General features: G+C 47.4%; 1 protein-coding gene across 6 annotated transcripts in view; it reads left to right on the top strand.

Moving 5' to 3' along the window:
- Positions 1 to 27,954, top strand: part of FAM193A (family with sequence similarity 193 member A) — a 177,930-nt gene that overhangs the window by 85,803 nt on the left and 64,173 nt on the right. For 4 of the 6 annotated variants that reach the window (XM_081229175.1, XM_081229179.1, XM_081229177.1 and 1 more), the window contains 4 exons: positions 15,076 to 15,221; positions 15,559 to 15,726; positions 18,757 to 18,991; positions 25,098 to 25,222. In XM_081229175.1, the coding sequence (XP_081085301.1) occupies positions 15,076 to 15,221; positions 15,559 to 15,726; positions 18,757 to 18,991; positions 25,098 to 25,222 (674 nt within the window). The remainder of the gene's footprint in view (positions 1 to 15,075; positions 15,222 to 15,558; positions 15,727 to 18,756; positions 18,992 to 25,097; positions 25,223 to 27,954) is intronic. The other 2 variants (XM_081229176.1, XM_081229178.1) reach the window with 1 other exon arrangement.

Here is a 27,954-nt window from a genome sequence, read left to right as displayed (position 1 = left end):
TTATTTTTGTTTGTTTTTGACCTTTATGAAAGTGGTGTGTGCTTATGCTGTCTTCTCTGTTTATAAGATTCCTCATGCTGTCTGGGTAGCTGCAGTTTGTTCATTTTCCCTAATATAATTCATTCATTTTTCACACAATACAATTCACATATAATCCAATATGTTGCTATACTGTAATTTATTCATCAATAATTTTGTTGAATAGTGGAGAAAAGACAGTCTTTTCATTAAATTGTTCTGAGATAATTGGATATTCGCATGTGAAAGAATGAAACTTGACCCATATCTTAGACCACTCAAAAACATTAACTCAAAATGGATTACACACTTATATGTAAGACCTGAAACCATGAAACTCCTAGGACTAAAGCTCCTTGACATGGGTCTTAGTAGTGACCTTTTGGATTTGACACCTAAAGCACAAGCAACAAATTAAAAAGCTTCTGACAGCAAAAGAAACCATCAACAAAGTGAAAAGGAAGATCTACAGAATGGGAAAAAATGTTTGCAAACCATATATATATCTGTTAAGGGGATAATATCCAAAATATTTCAAGAGCTGTATACAACTCAGCAGCAAAAAACCAAATAAGCCAGGTGAAAAATGGGCAAAGGACCCATAGACATTTCTCTAAATAATATATATGAAAGGCCAACAGGTACATGAAAAGATGCTCAACATCACTTGTCGTTAGGAAAATGCAAATCAGAACCACAGTGCAATATCATCTCAGGCCTATTAGAAAGGCCGTATCATCAGCAAGACAGGAGATGACAAATGCTGGCGTGAATGTGGAGAAAAGTAACCCTTGTGCACTGTTGGTGGGATTGTAAAATGGTGGAGCCATGGTGGAGAACAGTATGGAGGATCCTCAAAAAGTTAAAAATAGAATTATCATATGCATCAGCAGTTCCACTTCTGGGAATATATACAAAGGAAATGAAATACTAACTAGAAAAGGTACCTGCAACACCATGTTCCTAACAGCATTATGTACAATAGCCAAGACATGGAAACAATCTAAGTATTCATTGTTGGATGAATGGATAAAGAAGATGTGGGTGTGTGTGTGTGTGTGTTTGTATACACACACACATATAAAAACAGTGGAATGTTATTTGGCCATAAAAAATGAGGAAGCCTTCCCATTAGGACAACATGGATAGACATGGACTTTGAAGGCATTATGCTTAGTGAAGTAAGTCAGACAGAGAAAGACAGATACTGTATGATCTCACGTATATGTGAAATCTAAAAACAAAAAAAACAAACCCAAAGCCAGACTTGGAGAAAAAGAAATCGGACTTGTGGTTACCAAAGGCAGAGGGTGACAGAATGGGGAATTGAAGAAGGTGGTCAACAGGTGCAAACTTCCAGTTTCAAGATAAGCGTGTCCCCAGGATGTGATGTACAACATGGTGACTGTAGCCGACGGTGCTGTATGATTCATAGGAAGGTTGCTGAGAGGGTGAATGCTAACAGCTCTCATCACAAGGAAGAAGGTTGTCCTGTATCTGTATGAGAAGATGGGTGTTAGCTGAACCCATTGTGGTAATCATTTCACAATATAGGTAAATCAAACCATCATGCTATGTGCCTTAAACTTTACAGTGATGTGCATCAATTATTTTTCCATAAATCTGGGGGGAAAATTAAAGCCCAGTATCGAAAACAAAATGCCCATTAAAAAATACTACTTAAACAAATTTTGTTGGAAGATACAGAATTGTTTTCTGGTTTTTGCAGTTATTTTAAAAAAATGCTGTTGGGCATCTATATATCCATCTCTTGGTACTCGTTTGTAAGAGTTTTGTTAGGGTGTGTTTCAGTTGGGATTCTCCAGAGAAACAGAACCAACAGGAGATGGATGGATGGATGGATGGATGGATGGATGGATGGATGGATGGATGGATGGATGGATGGATGGATGGGTGGATGGATGGATGGATAGATGGATGGATAGATAGATAGATAGATAGATAGATAGATAGATAGATAGGGAAAAGAAAAGAAGAGGAGGTTTATTATAGGGACTGGCTCAAGTGGTTATGGAGGCCAGAAGTCTCACTATGCACATTCTGCAAACCAGAGAACCGGAAGTGCTGGTGTCCGAGGGCAGAAGATGGACATCTCTCTGCCTTTTTATTCCGTTCAGACCCTCGGAGGAATGGACGATATCCATCTTCACTGGGGAGGGCCATCTTCTGTATTCAGTCTGCCCATTCCAGTGCTGATCTCTTCGGAGACACCTCACAAACACTCCCAGAAATGATGTTTTACCAGCTCTCCGGGCATCCCTGAGCCCAGTCAAGTTGACACACAAAATCAGTCATCACAGAGTGTTTATCTGTGGAGTAGAGTTGCTGGGTTGCAGGTAATTCAGACATTCGTAAGGCAGTCCCAGCTTCTGTAGGGAGCGCCAACAGCACTTGAGCCCCGGTCGCCTGTGTTCTCACCTAGGCTTGGCATCAGGGAGGCAGAGCTTGAGGCTGGAGTGAGGGAGCAGTAAGGTAGATAGATGGTGGCCCTCATGAGGTCCCACTAAGACAGGAGAGCCAGTATCTGTTTCTAGAAGAGACAGATTTGCAGGCAAGCCTGTAGAGGATGCAAGTAAGATCGGGTGAGGAGTGTAGAAGTTGAGAAAATTGCTGCCAGAATTTTTTTATAAACTTGTTTTTGAGAGTGAGAGTGGATTGAGGGGACTGGGAAGGAGCAAGGGAGTGGGTAAGGTTTCAGTGAGAACAGTAAGCTGGCAGGGCATCCGGGTTGCTGGACAGCCTGAGGTGCTTGTTGAAGGTGGAGACATCACTGAGCAGTGGCCCCGACCTGCCCATCGGCAAGAACCTTCCCCCTCAGCAGCATCCGGTGTTGGAGAGAGAGAGCCAGGCAGGACAGCTTGGCTGAACAGGCCCAGCAGAGGCCTGGCCCCAGGGTAACTGAGAGCAGAGTCGCTTACCCTTTACCGCCGGCATGCACCTCAGCCCTTCCGACCTGCCGGCACCCCCTAACCCCACCCCAAATTTCTACTGCAACTCCTTTGCCCTGGTTCCTGTCTCACCCATCTCAGGGTGTCTACACAGGCCTGGCACAGAGCAGGTACCTGGGAATGATTTTCGACTGAAGGACCGAGCCTGCCTTTGATTTGTATCCACAGATAATGTTTCAGGATTTAAGAATGTTTACAGTATACATCCTGTACAGTAGAGTTCACACCTTGTTGGGGCTGTGGACGTGTGTTCTGATCTGTGAATTCTCTGACGGTTTGTATTCTGATAACGGGGGAGGGCCCGCTCAGATCATGTGGAGGGCTTTGCCCCTGACTTCTGTGGGCCTGGGTGCACTGCTTTTCAGGGTTACTGAGGCAGCAGCAGAAGTTGTCTTGATGTGCACATTCTATGCTGAAGCCAAGCAGAGACCCATCAAAGGTGTGACCCGCTCTGTGCAGGAGAAATTCAGACAGGCAGAGGTGGGATGGTTGAGACGTTGTGCAGAGACCCCCGGGGTGCAGGCCTGACTCAGGAGAGCCTGCCTGCACTTGTTGTCAGAACCAGGCTGTGTTGAATTTAGCAACTTGGTTTCAACGAATCATCCTTTTTTTTTTTTTTTAAATTCTTTTTTGGCCCTGCTGTGAGGCTTGTGGGATCTTAATTTCCCCGACCAGGGATTGAACCAGCTCTCAGCAGTGAGAGTGCCGAGTCCTAACCAGTGGACCACCGCCAGGGAATTCCCCCATCTGTGTCTTTAAAATAATGTTAATTTGAATTTGAATGATTTTCAGGGGGTTTTGTATTTAAGTTGTAGACCAGCTTGGTTTTTTATAGTTGTAAAAAGGCCTTAAAAACATAAATTATGTTGCATTTTACATTTGTGTTTGTTTAAGTAACAAAAACAGTTTTAAGTCTGGTGTGGGGGAGTGGGAGATGGTACTCTGGAGAATTATTTTTTCTTTTATTTATTTATTTGTTTGTTTATTTATTTATGGCTGCGTTGGGTCTTCGTTGCTGTGCGCGGGCTTTCTCTAGTTGCAGCAAGCGGGGGCTACTCTTCATTGCGGTGTGTGGGCTTCCCATTGGGGTGGCTTCCCTTGTTGCGGAGCACGGGCTCTAGGCACACGGGCTCAGTAGTTGTGGCTCGTGGACTCTAGAGTGCAGGCTCAGTAGTTGTGGCACATGGGCTTAGTTGCTCTATGGCATGTGGGATATTCTCGGACCAGGGATCGAACTCCTGTCCCCTGCATTGGGAGGTGGATTATTAACCACTGTTTCACCAGGGAAGTCCCTATTTTTTCTTGAAAGGGGCCTGTGTAGCCCTCAGGCATCCTGCCACAAGGATGACTACTTAGCAAATTAATATTCTCCTTTTCTGTTTTCAAGGTTGACTGATGTATAAAGGCTCTGTCTTGGTTGTGGACGTTAGCATTTGTGTCTGTGTTCACATACATATTGTTAAAATGTGAGTCTTGCATTTTACACTAAGGAGCCAGGTTCTCTTAATAGTTACCATGACCACAGTTCTAATCAAAGGCATATAGTTCCAATTTAAACCAACCATTTAAGAGTTTGCTAATAGTCGTCCTTATCTCGAATGTTTGCTCTGTTGAGTCTTGGTTCATAATGCAAACATATAAAATTCCTTTGTAATGAACCTCATGGAAGTGGTTGTGCTAATAAAATGTGTCACTGCTACCATGATTGTCAGATTGAGAGGGCAGAACTTGAGTCAGCCTCACAGAAAGATAATCTGAATGGTAGTCTTTGGCTTTTTTAGCTTAGTATAATGCTTTTAAGTCTTATCCATGTTCTTGCATGTATCAGTAGTTAATTATTTCTGAGTAGTATTCTGCTGTGTGGATGAACCATACAGTGGTGTTTCCTCGTTTGGGCTATCATGAATAAAGCTGCTGGTAACATGTGAGTACAAGTCTTTGTTTGGACAGAGTTCATTTCTCTTTGATAAATACCTAGGGGTGGAATTGCTAGGTTGTGGGTAAGTGTATGACTAACATTATAAGGACCTCTCATGCTATTTCCAAAATGCTTATACTGTTTCCCAGCCGTGTATGAGAGTTCTCCTTTCTATCTCCATCCTCACCAAGGTTGGATATTGATAGTCTTTAATTATGGCCAGTCTAATAATGGCTTCTAGTGTTATCTCATTATGGTTTTAAATTGCATTTTCTTAATGACTTGTTGAGCATCTTTTCATGTGCTTATTTTCTGTCTCTTTGGTGAAGTGACTGTTCAAACCTTTTGCATATTTTATTTTATTTATTTATTTTTTGCGGTACGCGGGCCTCTCACTGTTGTGGCCCCTCCCGTTGCGGAGCACAGGCTCAGTGGCCATGGCTCACGGGCCCAGCCGCTCCGCGGCATTCCCAGACCAGGGCATGAACCCGCGTCCCCTGCATCGGCAGGCGGACTCTCAACCACTGCGCCACCAGGGAAGCCCCTTTTGCATATTTTTAATTGGGTGGTTTATCTTACTATTGAGTTGCCAGAAATCTTTATATATTCTGAATACAAGCCTTTTATCAGGTATGTTTCTCAGATATTTTCTCCCAGTGTGGTTTGCCTTTTCATTACATAACACTGTTGTTGTTGTTGTTGTTGTTGTTGTTGTTGTTGTTGTTTTGCGGTATGCAGGCCTCTCACTGTTGTGGCCCCTCCCGTTGCAGAGCACAGGCTCCGGACGCGCAGGCTCAGCGGCCATGGCTCACGGGCCCAGCCGCTCCGCGGCATGTGGGATCTTCCTGGACCGGGGCACGAACCTGTGTCCCCTACATCGGCAGGCGGACTCTCAACCACTGCGCCACCAGGGAAACCCTGTTGTTGTTTTTAATATTTATTTATTCATTTATTTTAGCTGCACTGGGTCTTAGTTGTGGCACGCGGAATCTTTGTTGTGGCATGCGGGATCCTTCAGTTGCGGCATGCGGGCTTCTTAGTTGCTGCATGCATGCAGGATCTCGTTCCCTGACCAGGGATCGAACCCAGACCCCCTGCATTGGGAACGCGGAGTCTTACCCACTGGACCACCAGGGAAGTCCCAATAACACTTTTTTGAACATCAAAAAATTTTAATTTTGGTCAAGTCCAGTTCATCAGTTTTTAAATGATTTGAGCTTTTTTTTTTTTTTTTTTTTTTTTTTTTTTATAAATTTATTTATTTTTATTTATTTATTTTTGGCCGTCTTGGGTCTTCGTTTCTGTGCGAGGGCTTTCTCTAGTTGCGACAAGCGGGGGCCACTCTTCATCGCGGTGCGCGGGCCTCTCACTGTCGCGGCCTTTCTTGTTGCGGAGCACAGGCTCCAGACACGCAGGCTCAGTAGCTGTGGCTCACGGGCCCAGTTGCCCCGTGGCATGTGGGATCTTCCCAGACCAGGTCTCGAACCTGTGTCCCCTTCATTGGCAGGCAGATTCTCAACTACTGCGCCACCAGGGAAGCCCTGATTTGAGCTTTTTGTGTTCTGTATAAGAAATCTTTGCTACCCAAAGTTAATAAAGATTTTTTTGCCCTGTGTTTTTTTCTAGATGTCTTATAGTTTGAGCTTCTACATTTGATTCTTGATCCATTTTGAGTGAAGTTTTGTATCTTTTGTGAAGTAAGGGTTAAGGTTCATCCTTGTATATGGACATCCAGTTGTTCAAGAACTATTGTTGAAAATGCTATATTTCCTCATTGAAATACCTTGGCATCTTTGTCAAAAATCAGTTGATGCTGTATGTGTGGGTCTACTTCTGGACTTCCACTCTACATATATACCCATGCTTTTGCCAGTACCATACTGTCCTGATTCCTGAAGCTTTTTATAGTAAGTTATGAAATTAAGTAGTAAAGATCCTCAAACTTTGTTCTTCTTAAAAAGTGTTTGGCTGTTCTAGGTCCTTTGCATTCCCATATAAAGTTTAGAATCATCTTGCCAGTTTCTACAGAAAAACCCACTGAGATTTTAACTGACACTGTGTTGAGTCTGTAGACCAACTGGGGGAGAAATGACATCAAAGTAATATTGAGTCTCCCAGTCCATGAACATGATATGACTTTTCATTTATTTAGTTTTTAAGTTTATTCTTAGAGTAGTTTTGTAGTCTTCAATATGTAGGCTTTACACACAGTATATTGAAACATTTCCAAAGCATTTCATCTTTTTCTTGCTATTTTATTTTATTTTATTTTATTTTTTTCTTTTTGCGGTACGCGGGCCTCTCACTGTTGTGGCCTCTCCCGTTGCGGAGCACAGGCTCCGGATGCGCAGGCCCAGCGGCCATGGCTCATGGGCCCAGCCGCTCCGCGGCATATGGGATCCTCCCAGACCGGGGCACGAACCCGTGTCCCCTGCATCGGCAGGCGGACTCTCAACCACTGCGCCACCAGGGAGGCCCTTTCTTGCTATTTTAAATGGTACTTCTAAAAAATTTCAGTGTCCAATCATTTATTGCTAGTCTATAGAAGTGTAACTTTTTTGTATATTGACCTTATATCCTGTGAGGATTCATTTATTTTTAAAATTATTTATTTATTTTTTGACTGCATTGGGTCTTAGTTGCGGCACACGAGATCTTTTGTTGCGGCACGTGGGCTTCTCTCTAGTTGTGGCACACGGGCTCCAGAGCGCGTGGGCTCTGTAGTCATGGCGCACGGGCTTAGTTGCAGAGTTGTAGTTTGTGGCACGTGGGCTGTCTAGTTGTGGTGCGTGGGCTCAGTAGTTGGTGGCGCCTGGGCTTAGTTGCCCCGCGGCATGTGGGATCTTAGTTCTCCAACCAGGGATTGAACTTGTGTCCCCTGCATTGGAAGGTGGATTCTTAACCACCGGACTACCAGGGAAGTCCCAATATTCATTTATTAATTCTAGTGGTCTTTTGGTAGACTCTGTAGGATTTTCTACATAGTTGATCACATATCTAAAAATAATGTGTTTTTTCATTTCCAATCTGTATGTCTTTTTTCTTCTTCTTCTTCTTTATTCTGTTGGCTGGAGCCATCAGTATGATGTTGAATAGAAGTGGTGTGAGCAGACATCCTTCCCTGTTCTCAGTGTTAAGGGGAAAGCATTTAGTTTTTCACCATTAAGTATAGGAGTAGAATCTTGTAGATCAGGTTGAAGAAGTTTACTTCTGTTTTTAGTTTGCTGAGAGTTATCATGAATGGATATTTAATTTTGACAAATTCTCTTCCTACATCTATTAAGGTGATCATAGAGCTTTTGTTTTTTAGTTTGTTAACAAAATTAATTATGGTGATTTTTGAAATACTGAATGAACCTTGCATTCCTGGGATAATCCACACTTGGTTATGGTGTATTATCTTTTTTATAGATTGCTGTATTGGATTTGCTAATGTTTTTCTAAAGATTATTGCATCTGTGTTCATGAAGGATATTAGTCTCTAAGTTTCTTGTCTGACAATATCTTTATGTGGTTTTGGTGTCAGGGTAATATTTGCCTTTTAGAATGAGCTGGGAAGTGTTCTCTCTTCTTTAATTTTCTGGAAAAGTTTGCGTAGAATTGGTATTATTTCTGCCTTAAATGTTTGGTAGAATTCATCAGTGAAGTTATCTTGACCTAGAATTGGCATTATTGGGAAGGTTTTGAACTGTGAGTCCAATTTAGTTAGTAAAGATAGTCTTTCTTCATGAGTGAGCTTTGTTAATTTTTGTCTTTAAAGAAATTTGCATAATCATTTCACAGTATATGCAAGTCAAGTCGTTTTGCTGTGCATTTTAAACATATACAGTGACATATGTCAATTGTATCTCAGTAAAACTGGGGGAAAAAAGGAATTCACCCTTTTTATGTCAAATATATTGGTATGAAGTTGTTCAGAATATTCCCTTGTTATTTTTTAATTTTTCACAGGATCTGTAGTGATGGTGGACCCTCCCTTTCATTCCTGATACCTGTTGTTTGGGTTTTGTTTTTGTCTCTTTTTCTCCCTGTTAGCCTGGCTAGAGGTTTATCATTTTTATTGATCTTTTCAATAAAAGGGAAAAGAACCACATTTTGGTTTAATTGATTTTCCATTTTCTATTTTATTAATTTCTGCTCTTAGTTTTATTCTTTCTTTCTACTTTATACTTAATTTGTTATTCTTTTGGTTTCTTAAGGTAGAAGTTTACATCATTGATTTGAGACCTTTCTTCTTTTCTGATATGTGTTTTATTCCCTAAAATTCTATCTAAGCATTCCTTTAGCTGCATCCCACAAATTTCGATATGTTGTGTTTTTCATTCTGTTCAAAATATTTTATACTTACTCTTAGCATGATTTATCCTTTGACCCATGGGTTATTTAGAAGTGTGTTTTTAAACTTCCTTATAATTTGGTGTGTTTTCTAGATATCTTTTTTTAAATTGAGGTATATGTATATATATATATGTATTTTTTAATTTGGCTGTGCCACGCAGCTTGCAGGATCTCAGTTCCCCGACCAGGGATCAAAACTGGGCCCTGGCAGTGAAAGCGCTGAGTCCTAACCACTGGATCACCAGGGAGTTTCCAGATTTAAGGTATAATTGACATACAACATTCTGTTAGCTTCAGGTGTACAACATAATGATTCAGTATTTGTATATATATTGCAAAATGATCACTGCAGTAAGTCTAGTTAATGTCCATCATCATACATAGTTACAAAAACAGTTTTTTGTGTGTGTGACGAGGACTTTTAAGATATACTCTCTTAGCACCTTTCAAATATGCAGTAGAGCATTATTAACAGTCACCATGCTGTACATTAGATCCTCTTGACTTAATTTATTTTATAAATGGAAGTTTGTACCTTTTGACCTTCTTTTTATTACTATTATCACTGTAATCAGAGAACGTACTTCATATGATTGAATTTTTTTTAACGTGTTGACAATTGTTTTATGTTCAGTCTTGGTTAATGTTCCGTGTGCACTTGGAAGAATTTGTGTTCTGCTGTTGTTGGGAAGAGTGTACTGTGAGTGTTAGTGAGATCAGATTGGTTGACGGTGGTGGTCACGTTGACACCCTTTCTGATGTTTCCATCTAGTCCAGTTATTGAAAGGAGTGTTGACATTTCCAGATGTAATTGTGGACTTTTACATTTATCCTTTTAATTCCTGCCTCATGTATTTTGAGCTCTGTTATTAGAGTGCTTACCCATTTAGCATTGTTATTGCTTCTTGTTGAATCAGTCTCATTGTCATTATTTTATCATCATCATATTCATCGTCTCCTTCACTGGTGCCAGTATTCCTTCTTCTGAAGCCAACTTTTGCTGATACTAATACAGCCACCCAGCTTTTTTTGGTTAGTGTTTGCATGGAATTTGTCTCCTAACATTTATTTTCAACCTATTTGCGTCTTTGTAATCTCCTGTAGAAAACATAGTGGCTCTTGCTTTTTAATCCAATCTGACCATCTCTGCTAACAATTGGAATATTTATTTCCATTTAATGTAATTATTGATAGTTTGGATTTAAATACATGATCTTGCTTTTTTTTTTTTCCCCTATTTTTCCCATCAGTTGTTTGCTGTTCTTTTCCTTCTTTTCTTTTGGATTAATTGAATATTTTTCTTTCTTTCTTTCTTTCTTTTTTAAAAGATTATTTATTTATTTATTTATTTATTTATTTATTTTTAGCTGCATCGGGTCTTAGTTGCAGCATGCAGGATCTTCGTCGAGGCACATGGGCTTCTCTCTAGTTGTGGTGTGTAGGTTTTCTCTTCTCTAGTTGTGGCCTGCAGGCTGTAGGGCGCGTGGGCTCTGTAGTTGCGGCACATGGGTTCTCTAGTGGAGGCGCGTGGGCTCAGTAGTTATGGCACGTGGGCTTAGTTGCCCCGTGACATGTGAGATCTTAATTCCCTGACCAGGGATAGAACCCGTGTCCCCTGCATTATAAGGTGCGTTCTTTACCACTGGACCACCAGGAAAGTCCCTGAATATTTTTATGACCCTGTTTTACCTCCTCTTGGCTTATTACCTGTATCACCTTGTTTCATAATTTTTAATGGTTCTAGAGTTTACAGTATATATCTTCAACTTTTCAGCCTCTACTTTCAAAGAATGTTATGTACTTAATATATAGTGTAAGAACCTTTCAATATTGTACTCAGAGCGCCACCATTTTTTGTGCTAGTGTAGTCATATATTTTTTGCATATCTCTTGTAAACTTTACCATAGATTTTATTATTTTTGCTTTAAATAGTTAACTTTCTTTTTTCATATCTCTGTATAGATTCTATACATATCTTAATGGCTGCAGAGTACTCCATCATTCTGATATCATAGTTTGCTTAGTCTCTCTCTTATTTTTGAAGTAGAGTTGATTTACAGTGTTGTGTTAGTTTCTGGTGTACAGTCAAGGTGAGTCAGTTATACATACATATTCTTTTTTCACATTCTTTTCCATTATGGTTTATTACAGGACATTGAATATAGTTCCCTGTGCTATGCATATAGTTCCCTGTGCTGTGCAGTAGGACCTTGTTTTTTATCTATTTTATATATAGTAGTTTGTATCCACTAATCCCAAACTCCTAATTTATCCCTCTCCCCACCCCACCCCCGCCCCTCCCAGGTTAGTTATCTTTTTAAAAGAGTTTACAAATGAGAGAGGTCTTTGGCCCACATCTTTATCATGTGTGGTCCTCTTCGTTCCTTTGTGTAGCCCAACATCTCCACTTGGGGCCATTTAACTGGAACTGCCTTTAACATTTCTTGTTGTGCAGGGAAGCTTCTGTTTGTCTGACTGAGAGCTTTTATTTTGACCTCATTTTTAACTGTTACTTTGGTTCAGAATTCTAGGCTGTAGGTCAGGTCTTTGCTGCCCAACCCGTTTCTGATGCGAAGTGGCGTTGTTGTTCTTCTCTTTGCTCCTGTAGACGGAAGGTGATTTCCTCTGCCTGCTTCTCAGCTGTGTACTTCTCACTGGTGTTTAGCAGTTTTGCTCTGTGTGCCTTGGTTGTTAGCTTTGGTTTATTGTGCTTGGGATTGCAGGAGCTTTTAAGATAGGTCAGTTCACAGTTTCATCAAATTTGGGATATCTTCAATAATTTAGCCCCTTTTTTCCTGGGACACAATTACCTGTGTGTTAGACATCTTGATTTTGTCTTACAAATGCTTTGTTTTTCTCAATCCTGTTTTTCGCTGTGCTTCATTTTGGATATTTATTTTTATTACTTGTCTTCAGGTTTATTGATATTCCGCTGGGTCTAATCTGCTCTTAAGTCTATCTCATGTATTTTTTTTCTTTCAAGATATTTTTTATTTTTCATCTCCAGAAGTTCCATTTGCTTATTTTTACATCTTTGGCCTCTCACCTCATCATATTTGTTTTCCTCTACTTTCATGAACATATGGAGTTTATTCATAGTCTCTAGTTCCAGATTCTTGTCTGTTGGTTGCATCGTCTCTGTTATTTGGGGGTCTGTTTCTATTGATTGGTTTCCCTCCTGGTTATGTGTTGTATTTTCCTGCCTCTTGGCTTTGTTATTGGATGCTGGACATTGTACATTTCACATTGTTGAAGTGTTGGATTTTGTTCTATTCTTTTAAACTGTGTTGGACTTGGGCAGAACATAGTAACTGAAGTTAAATCTAAGACGCGCACCGTAAGGTGACACGTTTAAGGATTTACCGTATGGTCGCCACGCGCCCTGTTTTGAAAGGTCTAAAGCTTCCTCCCGTGTCAGTAGGAAAGGTTACTTTTTCAGGTTCTTGGCCGCTGCTCTGAGTCTGCCCAGGGTACCAGGCAGCATCGTTGGTGCTCGTGTGCAGTGGCAGGCGGGTCAGAACGGGTCCTGCTCTCACGGAACTCATCTTGTTGTGGTGAAGACAGGTCTAAAACAGGAAAACCCCAGGAATTCAGATAGCAGTTTGTGATGTCAGAGATTAGCCAGGGTGACCAAGGTCAGGAGGCAGCAGTGCACCACTGATGTGAACAGAGTCACTTGAATGTGGAGAGTGATGAGCCAGTGACAGGAGACCCGTGCCCAGACCCGAGAAGGGAGCTCTAAGGATACAGCCGTGGTGCATCCAGGGAGCAGCCACTGTGGGTCAGGGGAGGGCTCGAGGACACACTTGGAGCAGAGGGGCTGCTGGGAGGCTGAAGCAGCAGCTGGCGGGCTCGCCGGAGCAGGGGCTGCACCCGGTCCCTCGGCCTCCGAGCGGTAGGAGTGGGCCAGTGCAGCCGGGGACCCGGAGGAAGGCCTCTGCCGAAGAGGCCAGATGCCGACCACAGCAGAGGAGCAGTGTTTGCAGGGCAGAAAGTGGTGGGTTTGGAGCTGAGACGCAAGAATTGAGAACTGGTTCAACCAGCCCCCCTGAGTAGGTATCTTTTTGCTGAGGCGTGATTGATGGAGAGAATTCTTCTTTTGTCGGAAGCCATTCAAAGGCTTAGTAGATTAGCGCTTTGGGTGAAGGGAGCAAGTGCAGTGAAATAAAAGCAGACATTGGTCCTGGCCAACCTTGAAGACAGCGGGAAGACATTGAGGGTCTATTCAAATGGTGTGGGAGGGTCTTTGCAGGGATCTGTATGGTCTTATTGGTACGTTAAACACCACTCTGGCTGCTGCTTGGAGACCGGACCCTTGGTATGCAAGGTGGCTGTAGCACCGGGGTATCCAGGCCTGGGGTGGGTGACAGTGGCCTCGGCTGGGCTGGACACGTGGGTGGAGTGTGGGTGCGTGGTGGGTGGAGGTAGGGCGGGCAGCCTCGCTGCTCTCGGGGAGTAGCTGCTTCCTCCACCACTGCCTCAGACCTGTCTCGTCTGACTGCCCGTTCCTGCCCCTCGCTGACTTTCCGTCAGACCCGTGGCCTCTCCAGTCCCAGTTAGAATCAGCATTGTCTCATTTTCAGGAATGCATGTTCCATCTGCAGAAAACGCAAGTGTCTCATCCGGTTCAGAGCTTCTCCCAAGCTTCCATGAGTGACGTTGGCGTCACCCAAGGGCATGTTGCGGGGCTGGAGGGCAGCGGTGCCTGTCCTGCGGCCTTCCCCTTGCCACCCCCGCCCCCCACTCTTCCGTTCTTTGCTGGTCTCCCTGTGGTCCCCTCTGGTGCCCAGGCCCTGCGGTCCTCACACGTGGTCCTTGGCAGGTGGCTCTTGCCCATAGGAGGCCCTGTTGAGGTTTTCCTAGGCCTCAGTCGAGACCTTGCACTGGACTGACTGCTAGGGACTGTGTGACACCCCCCTCCCCACTCTGCCTCTGACCCCGTAACTCCGGGGTCTGCTCACCCAGCAGGAACGTTTTTGGACTGGGGGGTGTTCTTTGATGATGGCGCAAGCCCTGCCCTCGGCTTGGGAGTGGCTCCCCTGCTCCCGGCCCCTCCACTGGAGGATTTTCTTGCGCTTCATCCAGCAGTGGATGGGGTGGGGCCACAGGTGGGGGAGTTGGCACCCGGCTGAGGGCTGAGCCAGGCTTGTCTCAGGGCCTTTACACTTGACCTGACAGTGACGGGAGGAGGAACGATGCTGTCCTCCCTTCAAGAGCCTCTCCTGTGACTCGGCCCTTCTCTTCAGGCCACTGGGGTGCTGGCTGGAGCTGGCTGCCCTGCTCACGAGCCCTGGGGGACGTGCAAGCACCTTCCTGCACTGTGTGGGGGTCCTCTGCCCTAAACCTGGAGTCCGCATCCCCGAAGGACCAGGTGGTGGCTGTGCAGGTTGTGGGACCGTGTCCTTAGGCAGGGGGAGGTGAGGGGTCGTGATCTCCATGGCGGCCCCTGGGTGGCAGGGTCTGAGCCCCCCTCCTCCTGGATGTTGTGGGGCAGAGGCTCAGGTTTCTGCTGAGCGGTGTCCCCCGGGATGGTGGTTGCAGGTACCAGTTAGGGCACTGGGAGTAGACTTGCTCTTTTTTAATGTATGAAGGAGATTCATGGACCGTCCTCATGTGGTTATGATGTGACTATCAGAAGGTAGAAAAATAATCGGTTCCAGACAAAATTCTTGGGTGTCAGAGAGAAAGTTTCCTATGTAGTGTCGGTGGAAATATTTTCTTTCTGATGTGTAGGTTTTACATTTTTTCTGAAAGGCATTGTCCTGAATAGTTAGTAACGAATTTGGGCCGTGAGCATTACTCATAATGAGTCTGTTCTCTTTTCTCTAAAGCAGGGTCAAGACTTCCTCCTTCACTCCCCGCTCGGCGGCTCGCAGCCCGAGGCCGGTGGCGGGAGGCTCACCCTGGGCGCTCAGCCGTTGCCCACGGCCGCCCCCTCGGACACCGCGTGCGCCTGCGAGGCCTGCAGCGAGCGCAGGTACGGATATGGGGGACCCTCCGCCTGTGGGGGGTGGGGTCCTCCTTCATTGCTGCCCTTGACGACTGGTGGGAGGAGGCGCGTCCTCACAAAGGGCGGGAGCCTCCCCGAAATAGTTAGGATCTCGGGTCGATGGATGCCTCCGACTTGGAGACTGGGGAGGCCGTCACTGCCGCTGCCAGAGGACTGGGAAGAGGAGCCAGACGTGCAGGTCCTGATTGGCCTCTGGGCCCGGCTCGACCGAGGCGGACCAGGGCACATGGGAGCCTTGACGGCCAAGGGCCCTGGGGGCTGTGCCGGGGCTGATGGCGCCGGTCCTGTGGGCGTTTGTCCCCAGGGAGATTTCGGCAGAGGCGGAGCGGGAACCTCAGCAGCTGCAGAACTACTGGTCGGAAGTGCGCTACACGGTCCGCTGCATCTACCGGCAGGCGGGCACCCCGCTGGCGGACGACCAGGACCAGTCTCTGGTGCCCGACAAGGAGGGGGTGAAGGAGCTCGTGGACAGGTGCGTGTTGCCCAGGCGCGGCCCTCCCCCACCAGCCGCCCACCCGGGCCTCCCCTCTGCTCAGGGGGACTCCCCTCTCGGGGTTGGGAGAGCTTGTCCCGCGAGCTCAGCCCCGGGCACGTGGCAGGCTTGCGGCAGACAGGCTGGGTGAACTCTCAGATTCTCATTCTGATGGAAGGCTTATTACCTTTGTAATGAAAGCGCATGGACCTACTTCTCCCCTTCCTTAGTGTTGAGGCTGACAGTAAGACTCCTTCTGGGCACTTGCTGTGCCGGGATGATGCTGAGCACTTTCTCAGGCTCTCCTGCTTTATCGCCCCACGGAGGAGGGGCAGTTATGCCACTTCGGAGATGAGAAAACCAAGGCCCCGTGAGGTCCGGTGGCGGACGGAGAGCCATTTGTCACAGGCCTGTTCACACAGGTGCTTCTCACTGGGCGGGGCTCACGGCAGGGCGCGCTTGCGCAAGCGGGGACCTTGTGCTCAGTGACAGCACAGAGTTTGAAGTGGGTGTAATTTTTATTCTTCCTTAGAGTTTGTACCATTTTTTTCCTCTTTTTAGAGATGTTCCAAGTAAAAGCAGTAAATTTGAGCGAGGCATTCCATGAACTGATTCTCATTTTGGTCCTTTTTTCATGTTTTGAATGCAGCGCCTTTGGGGTTCTGTAACCTCTTGTTCGCTGTACTGTAGAGTTCATCCTGGAGATGGGTGTGGTGACTGGCTATGGGCTGTATTAACTAGTTAGTGATTCGACCGGTATGTCTAGGGTTTGACTACATGAAATGTCTCTAGGTGGTGTGTGCCTTTTTTAGAAGTTAGGTTTCCTAGTGAATATTAGGAAAGTATATATAACTTGCATGTCACACTTGCAGCTTCACAGCTTGTGAATGCTTAGGAAGAGACCAAAATAAAATAAGAGACAATTGAAAGGCAATGCTCAGTAAATAATTGTTCAGATGGGATGTTATGGCAGAGAGGTTTGGGAAACAGCAGTATTCTAGTAATGAAACATACCATTAAGAATGGAAAAATTCCACGTCCCCATTTGAGGTCTGGGTATATATATGTCGTGTGTTTTTCACATGTTTTACATGTACTACGTTTTTCCTAGTCTCCATGTCTAAGGACCCTTCTCTTGTTGTCTAAATGCCAGTACACACCAGGAAGGGCTGTCTGTAAAGCCTGTGTCTAGGACCTGTACAGCTGGCGGCGATTCTCCTTTGCCCCTTTCCGTGGCCCTCGGCATCCTGCTGCTCTGCCTCCCTCCCCCGCCGCCCCCCATTTTCGCACCTCATTACTGCGTTCAGCCACACTGGCCCTCCTGCCGTCCTCCACACACCTGCTGGTTTCTGCTCTTTGCTCGGTCTGGAATGTTCTTCCTTGCTCAGGGTTTTTTTTCCTCCCTTCCATCCTTCACTTTAGACTTCAGAGTCACCATCTCAAAGAGACCACCTGACCTAAACTCCAAGGGGCCTCCCCCATCATTCTTTATCAACCCTTCCCTTCTTTTTTATCGTGTTACTGCCACTACCTGGAATTACACTCTGTATGTGCATGTGCTCTGAGCATCCAGCGGCCTGAGAGTTTGTTTTCCTGGCGTCTTCCTGCTGTGGGTTTGACACAACCACCTGGGCCAGTGCTTGCTGAACGCACGGCTCGGTGAGCTTCCACAGCGTCTTCATCTTCCTGCCCCTTGGCCATAGCACTTTTTAAAAGTCTACTTGCAAAAGTACCATGTGGTCAGGTCATTAAATGTATAAGATACAGAAATGGACAAAGAAATAAAATGCAACACATATCTAATTCCAGCAGGCGAAGAGAACCAAGAAGGAGGCATCCAGTCTCCTTGTAAGTTCGATTGTCCCTGTGTCATTTTGAGTCTTCTGTGACTTTCCTTTAAGAGATGAAATACATTCTGTTTCAGAGAACAGTTGCTGTACTAGTAATTAAAATTATGATTGTCATGCTAAGCTAAAAAATTAATACACAGTGGGAGTCCCATCAGTTCTTACTGTTTCTCTGGCCACGTTTTTTTGTAAGGCTACACAAGTTCCATTTTCACTCGGTTCTTGTCTTTTACAACCTAGGTAGTGTGGTGACTTAAAAGTGGAATAGGTGACAACTTACCGTCTTCTCTTTTGACCCAGCGTGGTGCCCAGAGGTGAAAGGATTCATTATCCAAATCCAGGAACTACAGCTTAATGTATTTTACAGCCTGTGTGCTGAAGTCACGGTGGTTCCTCCTGGTGACGGGCTCTAGACGGGTATTGTAGTTGTCGCTTCAGCGGTTGTAGGTTTCCATCTGGAGGCTTCTCAGAAGTGCACAACTGAAGCGAGTGGTCACTTTAGACATAGTCATGCCAGTTACTATAGAACAAGTTTGTGAAAGTTGATGATCTCCAAGTTAGGGAAGAAATTCATGAAAATGATCATTGCTGTGTGGCCTGATTGGGGCATGTATCGATTTGTTGTCTCTGATCTTCAGCTTACACATTTTATCTTATCGCTTTTATTTTTTTTTGGTGGGATGATTTAAAAGGAGATATACTGTCTGTAAAGTTTCTTCTGATTATGAAAATAGTAGAAGAGGCCCATTTGGATCAGATACTGAATTCCTAGGAAGAAGAAAGAGCAGCCCGCTCCCGTGCTGCAGCCCAGGTGTCACCTCTGGGGGCCGTGGCTTTTCACCTGTCCGCATATAAGCGGTCAGAGATGAGTGCTGGGGTCTCCTGGGCTCGGCAGTTCTGTGGCCCCTGCGCGGCTCCTCTGTGCCTGCTCTGCCACCTGCTGGCTGCCCGAGTCCGGGGACTTGCCCAGCCACCTGGCTTCGCGTCTGACCCGGCGTCGCCACGGGGGTTGACAGCGAGCTCTCACTGGATGCCAGTCACTGCCGATTGGCCAGTGACTCTGGGGGCTCCCCCTGTGTCGAGCGGGCTGACTATGAGAAGACTGCGGTTGTCGTTAGGTGGGCACCCTCCGGGGTCCCAGGGTTCCCCTTCCGGGCGAGTGGTGACTCTCTCTCCTGTGCAGGCTCTGCGAGCGGGACCCCTACCAGCTGTACCAGCGGCTGGAGCAGCAGGCCAGAGAGTACGTGCTAGAGATGAAGGTCCGGCTCCTGCGGCAGCTGTCGGCGGCATCCAGGGTGAAGGCGCCGTCCGCCCTGCAGGGCCCCCCACAAGCTCACCAGTTCATCTCCCTGCTCCTCGAGGAGTACGGTGCCCTGTGCCAGGCGGCGCGCACCATCAGCACCTTCCTCGGCACCCTGGTGAGTTGGCTGCGTCCCCTGCCCGGGGCGGGGGGCGGTGGGGGGTTCTGGAGGCCCGTCACGCCCCTCCCCTCCTCCGAGATGTGCAGGCGGGGCTGGGGGCCTGATTCCTCTCCTCTTTCTCTCCCCTCTGGACTTGGCTGCTTGGTGAAAGCGGAAATACTGCTCGGGGACCTTGGGTCCTGGGGGCATGGTATGGGGACCGTGTGAGGTGAGGGCCAGAGCGGGTGACAGTAGGAAGGAGACAGAGGAGTGGCTGTGCTGTGAATTCTGCAGATGGGGCTGTGTTCTCAGGTGGAGTGCAGAGCATGGGGACGGCAGGGCACCTGTGTCCAGCCCCCTGGCTCGCCGTCACTGATATACTCGCCAGCCCAGCGCTGCACTGAGAATAGGGTCATAGAACCACGTAAGTCGCCGACCCCCTGCGGGCGGTCTCTGACCGCCTCAGAAGGGAAGTGACCACAACGGGGTGGAAGGAGGTCTCTGGTAGAAACTCAGTTCCTGGGCCTGGTCCTCGACAGCCTCAAGCTCACCTGCTGGCTGGAAGGAGGGACGAGCCGTCTTTGCTTTCTCGACTTACTAATAGTCTGTGGAGCTTCTCATCATCACTCAAATTTTATTATTAAGTGAGACTTCATTGGGCTGGTTTTGGGTGCTTTCTTAGTGGTAAAACTGCATTTTGAAACAAATGCAGTAACCAGTGGTTCCGAAGGTTTTAAGCGTAAGGTCTTTATGTGACTCTAAAGTTGATAGACCTCGATAGAAAAATTAACCAATTTTGCAGGTAGTTTCGGGGGGTTCACGGAGCTCCTCAAGAAGCATCACTTCAGTAGAGCATTGCCGTTCCTGCAAGTGAGTCCCGAAAACCTCGAGGGAAGCTCCCACCGTGAGAAAAGGAGCGGGTGAATGCATGGGCGGGCGGTTACCCTGTTCAGCCCCGAGCCTGAGGGGCTGACCCCCGGGCGTCCCAAGCAGCACCCGCCCCCGGCTCACTGAATGTCTCCCTGTCCTCCAGAAGTCCAGCTCCCCTGCCGCTTCCCCTGTGCCAACACTGGCCTGAGCCTGGTGCCCAGAGCGGTGCAGAGAACTGCTGCCGCCCCCCAGCCAGCCAGGGCCAGCTCAGCCTCACCCTCCTCGGCCAGTTAGAGTGCACGCCATCTTACTCAGCTACCAGAAAATAATTTGAACCGTGTTTATTGAGCATAAGCTCTAAGCTTAGAATACAGCTATTTGGTCAGTGATCTATTTCACTTTCTTTGCACATGGAGATACTCACTTTGGTTTCCAGTGAGATACCACACCAGTAACCTGGACTCTTCCTTCCTCCAGGGGGGACAGCTGAACTCTGGATAACACAGGCTAAAACAAGGTAGCATCTTTTAAAACGCATTGCTGAGTTGACATGAAAGGCAAGAATCCTTGGAGGGAAAAACAAATCAAAAGCTGGTGGAATCCTGAGAAAGTCATGTGCTCAGAAGCCAGCATTCCCTCCAAAGATTTCTTCTCGTCCTGGGAGATAGGAGGTACAGCCTAGGTCCAGCACATAACGCTGGGACCACAGATGATCACAGCGTCTGAGGGGGCAGGAGAGACCCTGCCCACCAGAGGGACAGCAAGGGCCTGTGCCTAGGGTGACCTTGGCAGGGGTGGGGGGCTGTTCATGTGATGTGAAAACCCCCAAGCCTAGAAGTCAGTGAGTTGGGCAACACACAGATCCCCTCTGCGAGCTCACTTCATCCCATGTAACCACTGTACCATTGTCACACCTGAGAAAACTGATGGTGATTTCTGTGCACTCAGAAAAATGTCCCAGTTACCTCAAAAATCTCTTTTTGTGTTTGGGGTGTTCAAACCGGATTGAGAACAGTTCACAGATTTATAACAGCGTCTTTCCAAGTCTACCCCATGATCTGAGGAGGGTAAGAGTTGACAGAGCCGAGGTGAGATTAACTTCCAAGTCCGTGTCTCAGAGTCTCAGCATCTTTGGACTTGGACTCCTTTCAGTTTAAAAACTGAGAGCCCTAGGGCTTCCCTGGTGGCGCAGTGGTTGAGAGTCCACCTGCCGATGCAGGGGACACGGGTTCGTGCCCTGGTCCGGGAGGATCCCACATGCCGCAGAGTGGCTGGGCCCGTGAGCCATGGCCACTGAGCCTGTGCGTCCGGAGCCTGTGCTCCGCAACGGGAGAGGCCACAACAGTGAGAGACCCGTGTACCGCAAAAAAAAAAAAAAAAAAACTGAGAGCCCCGGGGCTTCCCTGGTGGCGCAGTGGTTGAGAGTCCACCTGCCGATGCAGGGGACGCGGGTTCGTGCCCCGGTCTGGGAGGATCCCACATGCCGCGGAGCAGCTGGGCCCGTGAGCCATGGCCACTGAGCCTGCGCGTCCGGAGCCTGTGCTCCGCAACGGGAGAGGCCACAACAGTGAGAGGCCCGCGTACCGCAAAAAAAAAAAAAAAAAAAAAATGAGAGCCCCAAATAGCTTTTGTTTGTGCAGATTTTATCTATCAGTATTTACTGTGGCGAAATTAAAATGGAGAAATTTAAAGATAATTCATTAAATCACTTTTAAAATAACAGCTCATTGCATAACATAAACAGCATATCTCTAAATAAAAAAAACTTTTCCAAAACAAAACGTTTAGTAAGAAGAGGGGCACCATTTACATGTTTGCACATCTCTTTAGTGTCTGGCTTAATGGAGGACATGTGGGTTCTTACATCTGCTTCTGTGCTCCATCTGTCTTCATAGGTTGTTTGGGTTGAAGTTTTTGAAGAAAATTGGGCCTCCCACAGATATGTATTTGGAAGAGTAGTCTAATAGACTTTTCAGTTTGTTGTGGATATTCTTCTTTGAGAGAATACACCGGAGTCCCAGTGCTTCCTAATGGTTAGCTGCAGTGTAGAACCTGAAACCGTGTCACTGAGCTGAGCCGGCTCTGTTCCGTCACAGTTCACTGGTGAAGCTCACACTTCAAGTCATTTTCTAGCATCAGACGTTGGTCGTTTGGAAAACACTGGTTCACTGAGTGAGCTACACAGATCTTGCTGAAGATATTCAGTGTCATGTTAGGCAACACGATATTCAATATAAAAAATGGCCTTTGTCACCATCCCTGTCACCCTCATCAGAAAGATCTTTAAATGTGGAGAAGCTTCAAGGCCACAGTGGCAGGTGTAAGTTTTCCAAAGTTCTGATTTTTGCTTGAGAGCTCAGATTTTGGGATTGGCCACAAGTGGGGTCACTTGTCCTTGAAGCAGTAAGCTCACTCGCCGTGCACACCTTGCCAGCTCATGCTGTGCTCACTCCCTTAGCCTCCCTGGAGACAGCCCCTCCTGCCCTCCTGCCGCTGCAGGACCACGGACCATGTCAGGGCGTAGAGAGGCGTCTTCAAACACATGCCTTTCCTGGGAAATGTGCTCGTGCCCTCGGGCATCAAACCGGCCACAGGTTTTCTAATGATTGTACACACTGAAATAAAACTGGGACCAAAGTTAGGCCTCCATTCACCTAGGAAATGCCTTCCCAGGCTGTAAGAATTGTGAAATCTGAATTTCCATTTACAAGGCCGGAAGAATCTTGAATCTCCAGCTGTTTCTCAAGCTCTGCTATAGGACTTGAGTGTACACGCTTCCTCTTTCTTCTTCCAACCCCCAAACACCTCCCTGCAGGTGAAGTGAGAAGTGCGAGTGGTTTGGGTGGAAGTGCCTAGGCTCAGGTCATCCGGGAGCTTTTTCTCTGGCCTCCGGCTGGGGCAGCACCAGGTCTTTGCCGACCCCCGGGTCTCGCCTTTTGTAGCAGCTGTGACAGCACAACCCCCACAGACCCCGTCCCCCCAGGCCCAGGGCATGTTGCTCAGCCTCTGTACACTGTTTCTGGCCTGTGAATGGGGCACGGCAGCACCAAGTTCAGGGTTCCTGTGGGCGCTGATGAGTTCGCACGTGGGAAGCACTAGGATCCAGGCCTGGCCCACGGGAAGTACTCGTACTACTAGCACGTGTTGCTGTCCCAAGTTGATCTGAGGTTGTGAAACGAGTTTGGGGTCTGGTGTTTCTCTTGCGTGACTCACCTGGAAGTATAATTTCAGATTTCATAAACAGTGCCAAACATCTTCCTCGTGAATCGGTCTTGACCTTTATTACCTTTAGTTAATGTGAGCCCAGATCCAGAGCTGTGGTCCCACCCCTGCAAGTACTGTAGCTCAGTGCCCAGGGCTACTCACAGGCTGGCGGGCAGGGACTGTTGACTCTGTCCCAGAGATTGACAGGGGGGACCAGGCAGGACCTCGGCTCTCCTGGACGCCTTCCCTGGACCCTCTCTCATCTGGCTGAGGGCCTAGTCTGGCTGCTGCCTTAGCTCCTTTGTCATGGAGACAAATCATAAATCAGACCGTCGCCAATCCTCTGTCCCCTGGGGACTCCCAGCAGTCAGGGACCTGCTGCGCTAGTCTCTGTGTCCTCATGCTGGCACAGCGCCTGCGCAGAGTGGTCTCTGCTGAAGTGTGTGACACATGTCCTTTCCTCACTGCCTCGGTGGCTATGTCATTATTACAAGCACGTTCTTAATATGTGCTTGTAATCAGGCCTCATTCCAGGCCTTGGGCCTAGTTTTTCGGTCCCCAGACGCTGGTCTCCTGCCCCACCCAGCTTTCCTGTATCGTAATTGCTCCAAGAGATGCTGCGTGTGAAACAAGAATGATAAAATTTAGACCTGGGAGGCACTGGTGTTTTGGTAAAACGTACAGTGAGGACAGGCACTGGAGACGTTGACAGAGTTGAGGGTTTGAGTTTCCCTGCAGATGTCATAGATACCCTGCCAAGTCTCTGTGTGGATCTCGAGTACAAGCAGAGGGCTGCGTGCGACTCGAGAGCAGGTGTGCATGCATGGTAGGGCAGGAGCACACGTGCTCAGCAGCGTCCTGCAGGTGTGTGCTCAGGAACAGGAGCTGCTCACCCTAAGTTGCTCTCTCAGCCCCTCCGTCCACCGGTGATCAGGGCACAGAGCAATGGGATCTCCACGTGTAGATCGTGTCCTGACGTCTCCAGGTGTCATAATTTCAGCTCAGTTGGGCTACACAGTAAATAGGAACAGACCAGTACATGGGGTGGCATGAGTCACCTGTTCAGAGGGGACTGGAGTGTGATGCCCAGTGAAGCCTCTCCAGACTGTCGGTCACTCAGGTGAGGACTGTTTCCCCAGGTGCGAGGTGATGCACCATGAGTAGTGTACGTGTGACTGACAGACGGACGTGTGGGTTCACACACGTGTGGTTGCGGCCAGAAGCTGTTGAATGTGAACGCTGCACGTGGGGAGGTCGTGGCGCTGTCTGCCCCGGTCACCCTGTTTTCTCTGGAGGTCACTCGTTGTGATGGCCAGGATGCTTTCAAATGTTCAAAAGTTGTTGTCGAAAGTAACTGGTGAGGGCTTGCCTGGTGGCACAGTGGTTGAGAGTCCGCCTGCCGATGCAGGGGACGCGGGTTCGTGCCCCGATCCGGGAAGATCCCACATGCCGCAGAGCGGCTGGGCCCGTGAACCATGGCCGCTGAGCCTGCACGTTTGGAGCCTGGGCTCCGCGCAACGGGAGAGGCCACAGCAGTGGGAAGCCCGCGTACAGCAAAAAAAAAAAAAGAAAGAAAGAAAGAAAGCAACTGATGAGGTCGCCCATGTTTACCAGGGAAAGAAAGAGCTGACCTTCCACACAGTGTCACTAGCAGGGAAGTAACTGTGTCTGTCAGAACGGGAGACTTCTCAAGACAGGTTCAGAGACGATTGTCCTTTGGCATCAGAGGATTTGTGTGCATTTATTTAAGTTGTTTGAGAGGTAGGGCTTGCGGTACATTTGGGAGGCATGGTTATGAGAAATGGCTGCCGGGCATGTACGCTGGTTTCTCTTTTTTCTGTCCCCTCATCTGTGTGCATCTTGCCACCCCTTTGTTTTGTGTTGAGTCATTTGGAAGGGAGGCTGGATGCACAGGGAGTAGCAACCCCTCATGAGCAGAATGTTCTGGGTCTGGACAGAGGGATGTGGGTTTGGCGGCGGGGGGGAGAAACCCTTATGGGAATTTTTCAGTCTTTGATTGGGTGTATCTTCTATGTATCTATCTAACTAGGAAAATGAACACTTGAAAAAGTTCCAGGTTACGTGGGAGCTGCACAATAAGCACCTCTTTGAAGATCTGGTCTTTTCGGAGCCGCTTCTCCAGAGCAGCCTGCCGGCACTAGTGTCACAGATCAGGTACTCGGTCTCCACCTGCATGTGTCCTGCTGGCGTGATGGCTTGCTCCTGTCCCTGGGGTGCAGCAGGTGTGCACCTGAATGCCACTGCAGGGGCAGTTCTTGACAGAAAATTACCGGGCTTAGGGGAAAATACAGTTTGGCTAGAAAGCTCAAAACCCAAAGAGTAATACGATTGAACTGTAAAATAATAAACCCAGTATCATTGCTACTAAGGTTTAGCATCACAGATTTCTCCTGAATAAGGAAAAGCTGCGGTAAACATAGCAGTTCACTTGACAGGTCCCAGGCTTTGCCAGGTGGCTGTGGTGTGGTCTGTGCTGGGGCACTTGGGGGGCCAGGGGAGGGCTGGTGGTGCTAAGGGCTCCGGGGCGCTAGGGGAGGTGTTAGACACGCTGTCAGGTCTCTCAAGCGTTCGCTCCACATCGCGGCTCATGGCTTTGGTTCTTCTTTCTGCTCTAGAGCTTCCGTGGGGCTTCACCAGGTATGCCAAACCCGGAGTCCCAAGTATAGCCTTGGGTCGCTTGCCCTGGTGAGGGGGAAGGGGAAAGTGCAGCCAGGGTGTTTGCTCCGAGGTGGCTTGACAAGTTGGGCCCCTCCTTGGATCTGCTGTCCCTGTGCTAGAGAGCCAGGTGTGAGCTACCTCAGCCCAGCAGCGGGTGATTTTGTTCCTCATCTGCTTACCACCTGTGAACAGATTGCCAGGCTGTAGATGCATCATAGAACAGCACAGACTGTAGTCATCTTGGTTTAAAGGTCCACACCAAAATATGGTTGGGCCAGATTCGCAAAGAAGGGGAATTATTTTTACGTCAGTATATTATTGTTGCAGTTAACTTACACAGTAGTCACCTTTTTTTTTTTTTCTCTTGAAATCCATGTTTCAATCCAGTCTTTGTTTCCTGTATTCCTAACTCCTATTTGAGGGGTCCTAGCTATTCCCACTTCTTACCCTTACCTCCGGAGCAAGAATAACCTTAAAAGCAGCTAGGGAAGGAGGACTGGGGCTAAGGTGGTCAGGACAAAGAGTTACTGGTGTGGCCCGCACCCTGCTTCCAGCATCTCCCGCACCACCGCCTGCTTCCCGCCCACTCTGACAGCGCCGTTACTTTCCATGGTGGGTGCACAGAGACATGAGTGTCCTAACCGCGACCCTCATGGAGATTGTGCCCAGTTACAATGCTCAAATCCAGCAAGAGTACTTTTTATAAAAAGACACGCATCTTGTGTGTGCATGGGGGGGGGGGTCCTTATAGTAGCATTCCAGGGTATTTAGCCTTGTTTTTTCTTTTTATGGTGAGCCAGGGAGTTTGATGGGCCTCTCATCAAACCGTGGGTGGGTGGCAGAAGCCTGAAATGTGTTATAGAACTCCACTTTTTCCTGTGCCCTGGCTCTGGATTTCTCATCTTGCTCATTGCGAATGGTGGTGTCTCCAAAGATCAGCAGCGTTTTAGAGTCTAAAGTGTTAATCCTGGGGTCAAGCTGCAGAGCTGCTCCCAGGAGCGGGTGCGGAACAGGGTGCATAGAGATGGGGATGGAAGCTGGGGAGAAGGCAAGCAGGGCGTTCCCCAGGATTCTGGGGCACCAGAAGGAGCCATTCCTTCGAGTTCCCCAGGAGACACCTTTGTTGGACCCAAGAACAGTTCAGATTTGAGCTTCTAGTTTACAGATACCTATTTAACAACTCCTAAAAATTTTGTGACAACTTATATACAAACACTACCCCCTAAAGTAATAACTATGTCTGTGGCACACAAAATCCATAGTTGTGAGTATTTTAACACTGACACTTTGTCTCTGGGCCTGCATTTTGTTTAACTTTATTTTAAAGTAAAATACAGATACAGAAAACTACACAAAATAAATGTAAACTGAATGGATTGATAGCAGGTGAACATCCCTTAGCCCCACCCCAGCGTGCTCACCTAGAAGCAAGTCCATCTGCATGCCCCACCGGGCACAGGAGCCTCGCCCAGAGCTGTCACTCAGTTGGCTTGCACAGCGATCCCGTGATTCCCTTTCTTTATTCTCTCTCTTTTTTTTTTTTTTTGGCCGCGCTGTCCGGCATGCGGGATCTTAGCTTCCCGACCAGGGATCAAACGTGTGCTCCCTGCAGTGGAAGCGTGGAGTCTTAACCACTGGACCGCCAGGGAAGTCCCCCTTTCTTTATTCTCTTATTACTCATGTGCATTTCCATAGTCTTGCCTGCTTTTTTATTTGCTGTAGTTTTTTTTTTCTTTTTTTAAATACAAATGATCTACCCAAAGGTTGACTTCATTAAAGGAACTGACTTAATTTAGGAAAGTTATGTTTCTCTGTTTTTTAACAGCTTTATTGAGATAGAATTCACACACGATATAGTTCACTAGTTTAAAGTGTACAATTCAATAGCATTAATTACATTTATAACGTTGGGCAACTGTCACCACTATTTCCAAAACTTGGATGTCACCCCAGATAGAGACTCTGTCACCGTTAAACACTGACCTCCACTCCTGGCCCCTTTTTCTCCGTGCCTTTTGAGATTCTTTAACATGCAGGCCCCCACCCCTGTCCACTTTCCCTTACAACTTACCCATTAAGGAACCAGCTCCGTTTGTCGTGTAGCGATGCCAGGGTCTGGGTCCTCCAGCAGGCCACTGTCTGTGCTGCCTGAGAGTTCGTGTGAAACCAGAAGCTCTGTCAGACTCTGCTTCCATCCCTCTGGCAAGACCAGGAGCCCCATTGTGTCT

This window comes from Mesoplodon bidens (genome assembly GCF_964165515.1).
Source record: "Mesoplodon bidens genome assembly, chromosome: 1".
In the NCBI taxonomy this organism is placed as follows: Eukaryota; Metazoa; Chordata; class Mammalia; order Artiodactyla; family Ziphiidae; genus Mesoplodon; species Mesoplodon bidens.
Note: the sequence above shows the minus strand (reverse complement) of the source record. Positions and strands in the feature narration are given on the sequence as shown.